This window comes from Macrobrachium rosenbergii, chromosome 12 (assembly GCF_040412425.1).
Source record: "Macrobrachium rosenbergii isolate ZJJX-2024 chromosome 12, ASM4041242v1, whole genome shotgun sequence".
Lineage (NCBI taxonomy): Eukaryota > Metazoa > Arthropoda > Malacostraca > Decapoda > Palaemonidae > Macrobrachium > Macrobrachium rosenbergii.
Genome location: NC_089752.1, coordinates 72,373,824 through 72,388,390, shown reverse-complemented (window position 1 = coordinate 72,388,390; position 14,567 = coordinate 72,373,824). Strand labels below are relative to the sequence as shown.

Below are 14,567 nucleotides of genomic sequence, written 5' to 3'. Positions count from 1 at the left end.
CCACTACTAAAGTATACTCGTTCGAACCTCGGGTTCAAGCACATGAAAGGTTCAAGGGACAGGCAAGGTTAAGGACATTTGTCCTTGGTGGCATTCTGAGCGGTTCTCTCTCTTGATTTCTGTTGCATCGCCTATAAATAACTTTCAGGGATTATGCATCTCGTCCAACATAGGTGGTGCAAAGGTCAATCTTTGTCACTTTTCTATAATGACCGCATGGCATCAGTTAACCCTCCTGGAAGGTTCAGGATAGGCAGGGTGCAACTTTCTCTTTTTTTTGGCCCCTCCCTTGCCCGTTGTCTGGCACCGTTGAGGAAGGCATCTTCGAAGGTCACCTGGAACAAGACCTCATGGCAGTCATTTTGAACAGAGAGAGGGGTTAGGCTTAACCATTTTGGGGAATGACAGAGAGAGCTTTTGAAGGGGCAAATGGGAACCCACAGTTCTAGTAATTAAAACAATTGGAATTAATTTTATTTTTTTCTCAATTACTTTACAGATGTAAAAACGGACACAGGTGGTTTGAAGAGAGGCTCCATTCATTGCACCTCCCCAATCAAGTTACCATTCACACCCTTGATCAGGTGAGAATGATTACCAGCCAGCAAACTCACTTGAATGCTTTACTTTACTTCTCTCTCATTCCCCTTTGATGCCTTATAATTTAACTTAAACTTCTGCGCAGCAATTAATTTCAAAAGGCAAAACAACACTGTGACATTTACATTAATGCAGAATAAATATTTGCTGCTAGAAATGACATATTCTTATCAGCAAATTCCTATTACATTAAGGCAGCGTTAATCAGAATATTTTCACAACGTAATGGTATAGTTAAAACAATTAATTAATACTAGGTTAATTCTAGAGACACTTTATGCACTATTAATAATAATCAATTACGAGTTTTGCACACATGCAGTTAGTCTGCCTTGAAGAGGCATCACAGTAAGGTAAACATGGGCTTGGTTAGATGCTTCCACGATACTTGAGCGATGGTTCAGTGCCATTCAGGCACTATAAACACAAGGTCGCAAGTCTAAGACTCAAGAGTTAATACAGAGATTCACAAAGAGAATAGGTGACAGATTCAGAGGAATCAATGATTGTTAATAAAAGATGATGATTAAATATGCCGAAATTACATTCGTTAGCCTATGGAAAATGGCTAGGTTCATTCTTTAGGCCAAGGAGGCCGCAAAGGTAGTTAGAGGGCGCGATTCCTCCGGCAGGATCACTTGCCAGCATCTACGATAATGGCACTGTGCCAAGTTGGCACTCATATAACAATAACTAATAGCGATGGAATATCATATTTTAAAGGCATCATGTTGCGGTAGGCATGAAAGGGAAGTCATAGGACTTATACAGTTGGCATATCTGTCAATGGCACTCTGCATTGGCAGAGGTGATTAAAGTAAAATGGGGCCTTGGTAAGGCATAAATAAATGTGAGTAATAATCAAGGTAAGGAGGGGAACTGTTAAAGGGGAAGAATAAGGGATAGAGTTATATAGGAAATAAATAGGTGAAGGACCCTGACATCCTCTTGTGGCTAGAGGTGCCAAAGTCTTCATAGGATAAAGGGATGGCACTGTGCCATTTTGGCACGAGTGCCAGGAGAGCTCGGAGGGGCTCCCTTTAAGCTACCTGGAATTATCCACACCCGTGGTATTTCCTCCACAGACCTCTCGTACTTTGATGGTTTGTCTCGGTCAGGGGATTGGTGGAACCGAGCCCGGGGAGGGTATTTGAGTGCCACTAGTGTCGGCTTCTTTGACAGCTGATGCAGGGGCCTTCTTTGCAAGCTCTACCACGTTCCATCACAGTTCCTTGAGTTCATCGGCCAATTGAGACATGGCAGAATCCTTACTCACTCTTGTGTCTGCAGCGGACTGAGACAGAGAGGAAGCGGTCGTGGGGGGCGTGAGACGCTCGCAGGTAAGAATGACCAGCTCAGTACGGGTTGCGAGGCTGCACCTTTGGGTGAGCTTCCGCTGTGTTCGGAAGGATCTGTCTTTCTCTTACCGGCATTGGTAGTGGAGCCAAGCTGGGAGAAGAGAGGGGCCCTGGACTGGGATCTCTGGAATGGTGATCAGGGGCGTGGTCTGGCGCTGGCACTAAGGCAGGGCCAGGCACTAATAACTGATCTGGAATTTGCTCGTCATTCGAGATGGATGGAGCTTGGCACTGCTCAGTGACCCCAAGTGAAGCTAGCAGAGATTGTGAATCAAGAGTGGGATCTCCTGGAGGGAGATCTATTTGGAGCCCTAGCACTGGCACTGGGGCAGGGCCAGGCACCGGAATGGGATTGGGAATTGTACTTGATGGAGAGGGCCACTGCACATTGCACTCAGGTGGCACTGGCAGTGGAACGAATGCAGGCATTTGAGGCTTACTCGTGCCTAATGAATGATCTGGGGGATTTAGACCTCTGGATTGCTGTAACTTAGATGGGGACGGCAAGTCCTGCCCCAGGAGGTCATAACCTCCAGGAATGTATCGGGTGACTGCGAGGTCACAGATTTCGGATCTATGAGGTCTCATGATCCTCAACTTGACAGTAGGAAGTATCATCTTAAAGTGATTGATACCTTCAATCGTGACGAGTTTACGTCTGTTAATGGTAGCTCCAAGGGGAACTTTGTCTTCCCTTATGAGGGACATTTGTGCACCAGAATCATCAAATGCTTTGACCTGGTTGGCAGGGCACCTACCTCGGGGAAGTGCCACATAAATGGGACCCTGGGCTGGAGGACCTAAGGACGTTGGGTCGGTGACTGCCAAGGCAAGGCCAGGTGTACTTGACTTATTATTATTAGGGCATTTTGCCCATTGGGCAGAGTGCCCATAGACTTTGCAAGCAGGGCAATAAGTCCGGCAATAATCTTTATCTGGCACTATCTCATAGGAGGGAGCAGGCCCCTTACCCTTCATCCAAGACCTAGTTGTGGCTCAGGGTGTTGTCCCGTTTGAGAACGTAGAGGGGTTTTCTGGCTGATTCTCAGCCTTCAAGCAGCACTGTTCAGTGGGGTGCCCTATTCTCTTACAATACCCACATATGGGTTTCTTATGGGGGTGCCCGTTCTTGTAAGATTGCTGGGAGTTGGTTGAAGCAGGCGAGGCAGGATAAAATTTTTGTCTATGGGAATTAAGATGGGATGATGCATATCCCATATGTCAGCCCAACGGCAGCACTCAACCACTGTCTTAGGTGCCTCATCACATAGATGAGTAGCGAGGGCTGGCGGGGCATAAAATAAGAAGTCTTCGAGCTGGAAGAGTTTGAGGACATCCTCCACACTAGTAGCTTTCAGAGATTCTAGCCATCGTTTTAGGGCCTGGGTCTTTTTGAAGATCCAGTCAGACCAGGCTTGGCCTGATTCCTTGGGCATATTTCTCCACTTTTTCCTCCAAAGGTCAGGAGTTATTTCAAAAGCCTTTATAATGGCATGGTGGACAAGGGCAAGATTTCCTTGATCCTCAGGAGGGAGAGCATTGAAGGCAACAGCGCCTTTCCCTTCAAGGTGTCGTCCCAGGATCAGAGACACTTCTTCGGTAGAGGGCTGATAGGTCATCAGGACCTTTTCAATATGGTCGAGCCAGGCTTCAGGCTTGGCTTCATCCCATTTTCTTATGAGGGTGCCTACACTGCTGAGGGTTGAGTGAGGAGCGGGTGTTGATGTGTTGCGCCTGTCATGAGCTGCCATTGCAAGCTGATGACCTCTTTCTTTCTCCCTCTCCTGCCTTTCTGCCTCTTCTCGTTTCTCCTGGGCTATTCTTTCTTTCTTCTTCTCCTGTCTTTCCTTCTCCTTCTCCTGTCTTCCTGCCTCTTCTCGTTTCTCCTGAGCTATTCTTTTTTCTCCTTCTCCTGTCTTTCCTTCTCCTTCTCCTGTCTTTCTGCCTCTTCTCATTTCTCCCGGGCTTTCCTTTCTTTCTCCTTCTCCTGTCTTTCTGCCTCTTCTTGCTGCTATTAGGAAACAGGAACCTACCACCACAAACCGCTCTTTCTAAAAGAGATAAATCTCAGGCAGAAGCAGACATCCACACCGGAGAACAATATTCCAGTAAAGGAAGTACAAATGACCTAAAACAGTTTGCATTGATTTTATCACTGTTATAAATATATGAGACCTTACACACAATACCTAACTTTCGTGCGGCATTTGCTGCAACTTTCATTAGATGTTTCTTAAAAGTTAGATATGAGTCAAAAGTTACACCGAGAATAGTTAAAGCTTCAGACTCATCGGGCAAAGTTCCATCAACCTGAAGGGGAGGATGGGGTGGGAAATCTGCATGAGATCTGCTAATCAACAGTGTTTTCGTTTTACTGGAGTTCAGCCTCATACCCCCACCGACTTCACCATTCCCTGATCCGGTCCATGTTCCGATTGAGGGTGAGGGCAGCTTGATTTCTCATAAGTGGAGACCCACTACACCCACAAGTGTTGCATCATCGGCATACTGAACAACCTTGTTTTCCTGGCCAACAACCATATCACTTGTATACACTAAAAATAACAGTGGACCAAGAACACCTCCCTGTGGAACTCCAGACACAATAGGTCTTGGTTCACTAAAGATCCCATCAACAGCAACTCGTTGCTGCCTACCTATAAGGAAATCTTGAAGTAACCCTAAAACATATCCACCCAGTCTAAGTGCCTTGTGATTTACTAAATTGAAAGCAGCACTAAAATCTATTTGAATTACTCTAAACTCAAAACCCTTATCAAGGTTCCCTTGCAAATGGCATGTCAAGTCTAAAAGAACATCACAGGTATCTAACAACTTCCTGTATGCGCATTGACTATCAACTAACAATCCTTTAGATTCCACATACTTATATAATGGCTTAAAAATAAGTTTATCAACAACTTTGGAGAGCATAGGGAGAGTAGAAATTGGCCTGTAGTTACTGCAGTCTTCAGATATGCCACTCTTTGGAACAGGCAATGTAACACTAAGTTTGCACTCATCCACATCGACATAAAAACCTATAGAATCTAGTAATGTTGGGAGACAATACACTAGAAACTTTCTTAAAAAACAAAGGGAAAGGGAAGAAACCATCAGGTTCTCCTCCACCCCAGCTATCAAGATTATCCAGAATTTTCTTAACATCCCTGGAGCGAAATGCAAATATTGTAAGAATAGGTTTAGGATGACAAGTATCAGGGAGAGGAACATCCTCAGCTGATTGCTTAGCTTCAAAAACTAGACGAAGCAGTTCAGCCTTTTCCCTAGGGCCAGTAACCAATCTACACCATCATCTGCTAGTAGTGGTGGAATGGAAGACGAGCCTGACCTAAAGATAGATGATGCTAATTTGGTCCACCACAAATGAGGCTGGGCAATTCCTTCAAGTTTCCTTTTCAAGGAATTATTGTAACTTCTCTCGGCTGTATGGTAAGTTCTATTCGCAGTGTAATGGGAAAAATATGCCTTTAATTATTTAGTGGTTTATTTAGGAATTGATTCTTCATCCTCCTCTAATATCTTTACTGTTGAGAGTGATTGGGACTATAAAATGTTTTCGTTTTTGTTGTGGACGTCGAGTGCATAGCAGTGTAGCCAGTCGCTTGTTTTGTTTTTCTTTCGCTCTGAATGTGGGAGCGCTGTCCTGAATCTTTCGTCTGCATATTGGTAACACTAAAGAAACATGTAAGGGACGAGAATGCTGTTGGTGTGAAAAGGACGTCAAGCGGTCCACCCTTCATTTTGGCTATTTTACCAAATTATTAATACAGATTATTATCTATCCCTTGCAAGGTAAGCTTTTAAAGTCATAATATTACCGTTAGTTCATTAGTTGGAACAGATCACTATCATGGAAGAACAGTAGCAGACGAAGATTTAAGTGCAGCGTTGTTGCATGCCAAGTCAAACGTGATTGCAACGCCTTAACGTGAAAATTTTTGTAGTGAAATATTCTTCACATTCATTAGTTGTCATGGTATTTTGCTGTGTTAGTTTGAATTGTAACTTGCCATTTGATAGGGTTGTAAAACATTAGAAAAAGATAGTTATAAGTATTTTGTTTATGTAAAGTTTTTGTAGATCCTAAAGGGTGCCACAAAATGGCCGTCCGACAGGGCATCTTGGGTTTACCCCTACCTCCCTCTTGGCAGTTTCCACTGCCGATCACGATCTTAGACTAGGCTATACAGTAATTTAAGAAGGCCTACCCTAGACTCATCCTGTTTGAATGAGGAATTATGACTATTTTTGTTACAAGTAGCTTAGACTGTATATATAAAAGTTCATGAAAACTTAATTACATAGGACTTAGCCTATACCCTCATTAAACTAACCTAACTTGCAGCCTATTGTAACCTAGTCAAAATCAGCCATGTAAACTTTGCATAGGCGATCCTTGACGATTTCTGAAGAGGCCTAGCCTAGACTATATCCTGTTGAAAGGCACCTTAGCCTAGTTTTACCTCATTTTAGTTTAAGTGTTTCTCAGAAATCTTTCAGGTAGCCTTATCCATTGACATATATTGTGTACAAACATTTAGTACTGTAAATTAATTGATTCCAGGGCTGCTCCATTTTTAATACTTATCCTGTTGTGAAGGAAAAGCAATTCCCATAGTATGTAGTTGATATATTTCTTTGAGATCTCTCAATATAAAGAGTGATTTTTTTTGCTGTTTTAAAATACTCACTTGTATTGTTTTCTTGAAATAAAATTAAATAAAAGGAATATTTCCAGGGACCTAGTTCAGGAGTCCTGAAGAATATGTAAATTGGATCTAGTCCAGGAGTTCTGAAGATTAAATTAACCAAGTCTGGGACACTAGGCCTGGGAGAAATTTGGCATGATGTAATGAGTAATAAAGAAACGAACTGAGTACCAGGGATTTTCTTCAATACCATCGTACCTTACCACTAAAATGGAAATCAGCACTTCAATTGCCTCCCAGTGGGAAGACATCACCTGGCCTCATCAGTAATAAGACCCGTACACCCAAGGAATATCATGTAATAGCAGGTAGGACAGGCCTACCCTAATTCCCAGGCAGCGTAAACGTCAGTAGTCTTCATACCCACCGTGTCAACTATGATAGTACCATTCTCCGACCCCTGTCTCCAGGCAAGAAGACTGACAACAGTGCATCTAGATAGTCGTATTATTATTATCTCTTTTCTCGTATCTTAATGTCTTGGTGGGGGAAGAATTCTCCCGTGACAGCAGCACGACGAGACTCGACAAAAATGGTGTAATTTTCATTTGAACAATTTTGTCTCCATGCGTTGAATTTGGTCTGTTTGTCATGGTAGGCTCATCTACTTGTATCATCAAATCATGGCTGGTCATTTGTCCTAAATTTGATGACCTTTCTAGGGACATATCTTATTAAAATAGCCATCAGCATTTCATTTAACTTCTTGGGATCAGGATGTAATATAGCAACTGAAATATTAAGTGTCTGACAAGCTTCTGTATAGGCAGCAAGGCGAGTGATATACTATACAGCTACTAGGTATATACTAATTTATTCACACATGAAAAAGACTAACTGTTTCCTTGTATATGCCAAGGAAGACAAAATGATACATATGGCTTGGAAGCTGAAATGTTTTTGCATTTGTACACAGTTGCGTTTTTATGCATAGGCGACTGCATCTGACGAGAATGCATAAACGGTGTTTCTACAGCTTGTCCCTGGTGTGTGTTTCTGGTGACCACGTGTCAGAGGTCAGCCCTCGTGGTCGGTATTCATGTGACTTTTGGTGGTGTCTGATTGACAGATATGTCCATCTTATCAAAAGTGCCTATATATTCACAGACCTTGGACTTCACAATAGCTAGAACATCTGTGAATATGAGGTTTAATCCATTACCAGAAATGTGCATGGATTCCTCAATTAGCTGGACAAAATTGGAGGATACACAGAGCTCAAGAGCAGACTGGCCATGTTGATTTATGGAATTTGAATTTATCCAGTCACTGTGCTTTACATTACAGTCTCCACAAATAACGAATGAAGCTTTTGAATCCTATGACTGAGCCTACTAATCCTTTCCAAAAGACAATGTATAGAATCGTCGATATTTGGATTGCGGTAAACAGCAAATATGTAAACATTGTAGAACTTACTGGAAATGTTAAAACAAGAACTTCATGGCAACTACACTCCAAATTTTTCTGACAATAAATAGGTCATCCAGACTTGTGTATACAGCCACACCTTGCGCATGTGGGATGTTACAACGATAAATAAAATCAGGGCCATCAAATCCTAGGATTAAAAACTAACCTTAGACTTGTTACTACTTAAAAGAGTCTCAGATAAAAACATCAAATCGTAGTTACGGGCACAGCTCTGGAGATCAAGAAAATTTGACCTTAAGCAGAATATTTGAGTAATAGTCCAGGTCCTGGCAATAAGGCCCGTAGGAATTTTTGGGTGGACTAAGTTTTTCTTCAAATCATGTTAGGGCACACTTAAAGAAAGGAAAAAAATCTTAGGTAGACATCTGGCAACCCGGTCATAAGCTTTCTAGGCTATATTTTGTTCCTAAACATTATGCATAGGCGCTAGCGCAGAATTTCCAAGTATTATATTGTTTTTTTAATCCACGTACACCATTTTCTATTGATTTTTAGATTGCTTACAATGTTTCTTTTAAACTGAGATAACTTCATAGCAAAAAATTTGTAAAAGTAGAAACTAAAAGGTTTACTGAAGTTAGTAATAACAAGATTTTAGGAGATATATGAAACCTAGGGGCTAAACTAAGAAAATCAAGTTCACTGCTAGTAGATCTAATGACTATGCAGTTAGGTGTTAGCTACAGGTGACGGTGAGGAGTCATATGAAAAACAAGTCAATATTTTATAGACATTTTATTATATAAAAGAATATCCGATTTTAATAGTACAAAATTTATGTAATAGGCTAATCATTACAATATGCAGATTGAATGAATATAATGGAAGACATCAGTGAACTAGTTGGCTTACAATTGTGAAGTGAAAAAGGAAATTCAGAAGATGTTGGCCTATCAAAATGCATTACAGTATATGCCAGAAGCATAGAAAAGAGAAAACAACTACTACAGAAGAAGGAAGAAAACAAACCCATAAGGCAGCTGAAATACAAGATGACGTTTTAGCTCGCATAACTCTCCTTGACCAAGATTCTGCATTTGTATATCATTGTTCAAATTCATGCTATAAGTCATGCACACTGAAAAAAACATTACTTAAGATAAAAAGGAAATATGAAGCAAAACAGCTAGCTGATTCAGAAGACATCCCGCTCCAAGACTCTACAGAGGCACCAGGAAAGAAACTAAGAGGGGACTCATCTCTGCGTAATCAACCCTCACCCAAAGTAAGTCCCGCCACTCTTCCATGTATTGTTTGTGGAAAACAGAAGCACAATGATGTAGTTGAAAAATATCGGATTAGTGAGACAGCTCGAGCTAAAACCTTTCTTGCTGCTACTCTATTTTTCTTAGATGATGTATACATAAGAACGTGTGATTTGCAAGATGAAACTGCTGTGTTTGGGGCAGATATTTATTACCACAAGCTCGGTCTTAAAGGGTACCTCCAAAGATATAGGAAACAGAGTAAGCAAGATGTTAGGACAACTAGGCAAACTAAAAGCAAAATCATCGAAAATGTTCAACCAATACTTCAAGATATACTGGATTGTGGCTATGGTGTAGCTCTTAGTGAAATTCGTGAGTATTGTAACCAGCAGTATACAGAACAATGCCTTACAAATAAGGAAGTAAAATTATACCTGATAAACTTATTTGGTGACAATATCCAATTTTGTAAATCACCACAAAAAATCAAGCCCAGCTTGTTTAGTCATCAAATATAACTCTTGATCAAGTGGCAAACAAACTACGTTCAGTTGATTGTATCAAGGGAACTGCAAAAATGATTAGACAGTCACTCTTGGAAACAGATTTTAGCCTAGAAGATGAGTTTGGTGATGCAAACCAGCTCGAAAAGTCATGGCAAACTGCAATCCCACACCTACTGATTGAATTTTTGTGTGAGTTATTGCAATTGAATAAAGTTAATACACTCTCTTCCATTATAAACAGGGACAGGAAAACAGATATAAATTCTTATGAAGATGATGAATGTGATGAAACAGAGGGTGATGAATACGAAGATACCTTTGGAAAAACAGAGCCTGCATTAATGAGCAGAATCAAAGTCCTTTTTCAGGTATTATTTTACAACGTTCAAAAGGGGAAGAAAAAGACTCCTTTTCATTTAATGACAGGACATTCTATCCACGAGAAGTGTAAAAGCAAGCAATTGATAACTTTATTCAATAAGGCTGGTTTGTCAGTAAGTTACAATGAAATTATGAAATCTCGTCGTAACCTTGCTCAATATACCGCAAAAGAATGTTCAGAGAGCCTTGCTCTTCCCAGTCATTTTACTAAAACCAGCTTCACTATAAAGTAGGGGCTATGGATAATTTTGACCATGAAGAAGCAAGTCTTTCTGGTCTTTGGGGAACACATGGTACTGTTATGGTCTTATTTCAAGAAGCTCCCGACAAAATTCCTTGCAAAGCAAAGCTGTTATCAGCAATGGACTATAAACTTGGTAATCCCACATTTCATTTATTACCATGTCAACAGATTAGAAGATGCTGTAAACCAACATCACCTGTTGCCCTTCCACCAAATTTCAAAGTCTCGGAACACTCAAATATTTCATCTTGCGATGAAATCACAAAAGAAGAGACGGTTGTCAGCGTGTTGCAGGCAATTGGCGGTTTGGCATGCCAAACTACTGTCACTTGGTCTGGCATTCATGCTATTATATCTACGGCAAATGTTCCAGTGAAGCAAGTAGGTTTTCTTCCAATATTGCCTTACCCATTCACAGCATATGATAGTGTTTATTCATGCATGAACTTTCAAAGCCTCCTTTTACTTCTCGATCAACAAGACTTGCCAGTCGCTTGTGATGAGGGTGTTTTTCACATAGCAGCAGAAATTCAGCTGGCTACAAATGAATTCTCTGACCTTGTACTGTTGCTGGGATCCTTCCATATGACTAAAATACTACTTGCATGCATTGGGAAATATCTAATTGGTAGTGGGTTAGAAAATGTCCTTACTGAAAACCGTGTGCTTGGTGTGAAGGTAACAGAGTGTTTTGAAAGGCAGTAACTATGTGAGGTCTGCAAAGGGAATGTTCATGCTTGCAGAGGTGATAGAAAGGCTTAAATGGAAAGCTTTTTTGAGTACTCATGGGGATGAAGCAGACGTTGCTGCAGTGGTCGGTGATGTAATCAGTGTAATGAAAAACTCAAACACAGAAAATGTTCAATGCAAATTCCAACAATTGACAATGGCATCAGAAGAAACATTGAAATCATTACATATTTTCACAGAGGAACGGGTTCAAACTTTAGATCAGTGTCAATATCTTGAGGGATTCTTGTACCTGATAAGTCTTTTGAAAAACCTAATTCGAGCAGACAGAGAAGGGAACTGGGATCTTTATCTGCAAGCTTTGAAGAATGTCCTTCCACTATTTCTAATTTTTGACAGAGTTAATTATTTGAGATGGGGTTCTCTGTTCTTTGAACAATGCTTAATTTGGACGCCAATCACCCTGAAGTTTATGAACAATTCAAGAAAGGCCACTTTGCTATTCGAAGAGCGCAAGGAAAGTTCAGTGCTGTAGGTATTGACATGGCCCTTGAACAAACGATAAACCGATCTCAGAAATCAAGTGGAGGAATCATTGGCCAAACAAAAAGGAAAGAGTATATTGCTGAGTGGGAACTCTCGTATCACGAGGTCCTCCTCATAAATAAAAAGTTTTAAGAGCTCCTCAATGTTACACCGATAGACTGTGAACTAATCATGCATCATGAATTAATAGGATTCTCAGATGTAAAATGGAATCCAATATCCAACAGATGCTCTTGTATGTTGAAAGTAGAGAAAACCCTTACCTTAATTGGAACAGGCGAAAAAAGGCTTCACAACATTATTACTAACGAGTGTGTTTCAGACTTAAATGCCCAGAAATTACTAAATTTTTTGACGACAGCACAAGAAGCATTCGACATGTATCGAGAGAAAAGGTTTTTAAGCAAGAATATACCAATTTCAGGAACTATACATCATCAAAAGCTTCCCACTTTTTCAACTATAGTATATCTCGACCGCAACCAAGGAAGCAGGAGAAAAAGCAAACTGTGAAAAATGCTATCAGAGATCATTTGTTGGCTCATAGGAATTGGCATTGCAAAAGAGAGAGGAATTGACATGGCACAAATTCTTACTCATGATATTTTACCGTCATCCTTAACTGATGAGAATGGTGCAACTACCAAGACTACGAAATCGGCACTCATGTCCGAACTGACAAAGAAACTCGAACCTAAAGACAGCAATTTCGAAAAAGAAGATATTTTGAAAACCACCATAATTATAGATGCTACGAATCAGTTTCGTAAGTTGCCACTTAAAAGTAAGAACACATCTGAAGATCTTTTAAAAACCTTGATAGCAATGTTAATAATGTGTGCAAATTTAGTCGTACTGATTATGTTTTTGACAGTTACCTTGATTGCTCTTTCAAAAGTAGTGAAAGGGAAAGACGATCCTCTGTGGAACCAATATCAGTGACTTCCATCAGTATTACCACAAAACTTCCTGTGCAGATGAAGCGGTTTTGGGCATCAAATAACAACAAAGTCTTGATTCAAGAAGCCTTTATTAACTATATGAAAACCGTAGGAATCAATCGACAAAGGGAAACTATCCTAAGTGGTAGGGTTTTGGAAAGTGGACTAATAGCAGCAGCATCAGTAATAAAGGATGGGTCAATCATGGAGCTCCACGATTCACTTGCAGTGAATGTAGAAGAAGCTGACTTGCATATTACTCATGTTTTTCATGCAGTCAAACAAGGGATGCAACGTGTTATTATGCTTTCTAACGACGCAGATGTTTTTTGCTATTCTTATTAATTTCTATGATCATCTTAATAATAATGGACTCTCTGAACTTTGGATGAGAAAATCTGCATCAGATATCATACCAATTCACACTCTTGTTGGTAAGTTAAGTACTACTAAAGATGTTCTTTTGGCTGCTCATTTTTTACGGGATCAGACGTGACATGCAGGATAGGCACTAAGCTTTCTGCCCTCAAGGCTCAACCTGTCTAAATTTGGTCAACATCTTCCTCCCACTACCCAATCCTTCAAGCTTGCCGAGGAATACCTTGTGAAGGTTGTAGAACCGAAGTCAAAGTGCAAAACTTTCGATGATCTCCGATATGAAAAGATGGCCCAATCCAAACTTCTAACTGTAAAAAATCTGCCTTGCACAAGCACTTCTTTGCAAGGTCACCTGAGACGATCATTTTGCGTGATATACACATGTATCACAGTGCTTAACGTCGTTGAACCATGAGATCCATTGGAATTTGGATGGAAAGTCAGTTCAGTGACCTTGATTCATCTCTTATTCCTGATTTCTTGCATCAGTGAGACGCCTGAAGATATGATTATTACCTGCTCTTGCAAGTTCTGTCATACTCAACGATGCAGTTGCCGAAGAAACAATGTATTTTGTACGACTTATTGTAAATGCAAAATATCTTGTGACAATCATGATCACTTGTAAATTTTTGTAAGAATTGTTATATTACAGCATATGCATTATAATCAGTTCTTTTATAAATTAATGAAAATTCAGTGGTCACACCATTATGAATATATATTCATACTCTAATCTAATAAAAATATGTAATCTTATTAAATTCTGTTAATTTCAGCATGTTGTTGCTACAAAGGACAACCAAGTTTTTATTACCTTTTGCAAAAGTGGAATGAATACTCAGCATCAATCTATATTTAATTTTCACTACAGTAGAAAAATGATTATTTGAACGTATATATGAATTTTGAACTGCTTATAATTCCTATTACAGTAAAAAATTAGATTTTTATGTAAATCAGAAAATCCTATTGGACAATACTATGCTACTATAAAGTTAAGATTATATTGTATACATGGCTACTGCTGTAAAACTTTGAAGATTTTGATCACTAATTTTCTAAATAAAAATAAAAGATAAAATAGAATTTCAATAATTACCACACCCAAAACAATCTCAGATAAACAAAATGGTTTCAGACAATTAAATAATTTACAACTGAAAGAAATTTCATGGCCAGTTTGCAAAATATGTAGTGAAAAGAAAATATTAGGAAAATTCTATAAGAGTTAATACGCGTAACTTTAAAAAAACAAAAAGGGGTCATAAAAAGTTTATGACCGGTTTGCCCGATAGCCTATCTACCCAAGATTTTTACCTTCCTTTAAGTGTGCCCTAATGGGATCAGAAGAAAAACCTAGTCCACCTCAAAATTCCTACGGGACCTATGGCCAGGGCCTGTATTTTATAAAGTAATTTGCAATTTTTCTTACTGTAATGAGTAACAGGCCCAGGGTTCAGCTCAATGTCACCCAAAAGAATTAAAATTAACATAAAATCAGTATTAAAACTAATAAATAGACTCATAACAACAGTAATATTATAA

General features: G+C 39.7%; 1 protein-coding gene across 1 annotated transcript; it reads right to left on the bottom strand.

Annotated features, from left to right (window-relative positions):
• Window positions 1-1,955: 1,955 nt before the first annotated feature.
• On the bottom strand, window positions 1,956-2,576 carry LOC136844068 (uncharacterized). The gene has a single exon (XM_067113083.1). It carries the CDS (start codon window positions 2,574-2,576, stop codon window positions 1,956-1,958), a length of 621 nt encoding a protein of 206 aa, XP_066969184.1.
• Between the last annotated feature and the right edge of the window lie 11,991 nt (window positions 2,577-14,567).

Bases quoted from the DNA above. Each gene is read 5' to 3' on its own strand.
- LOC136844068 (XM_067113083.1), bottom strand. From the start codon at position 2,576: ATGATACTTCCTACTGTCAAGTTGAGGATCATGAGACCTCATAGATCC.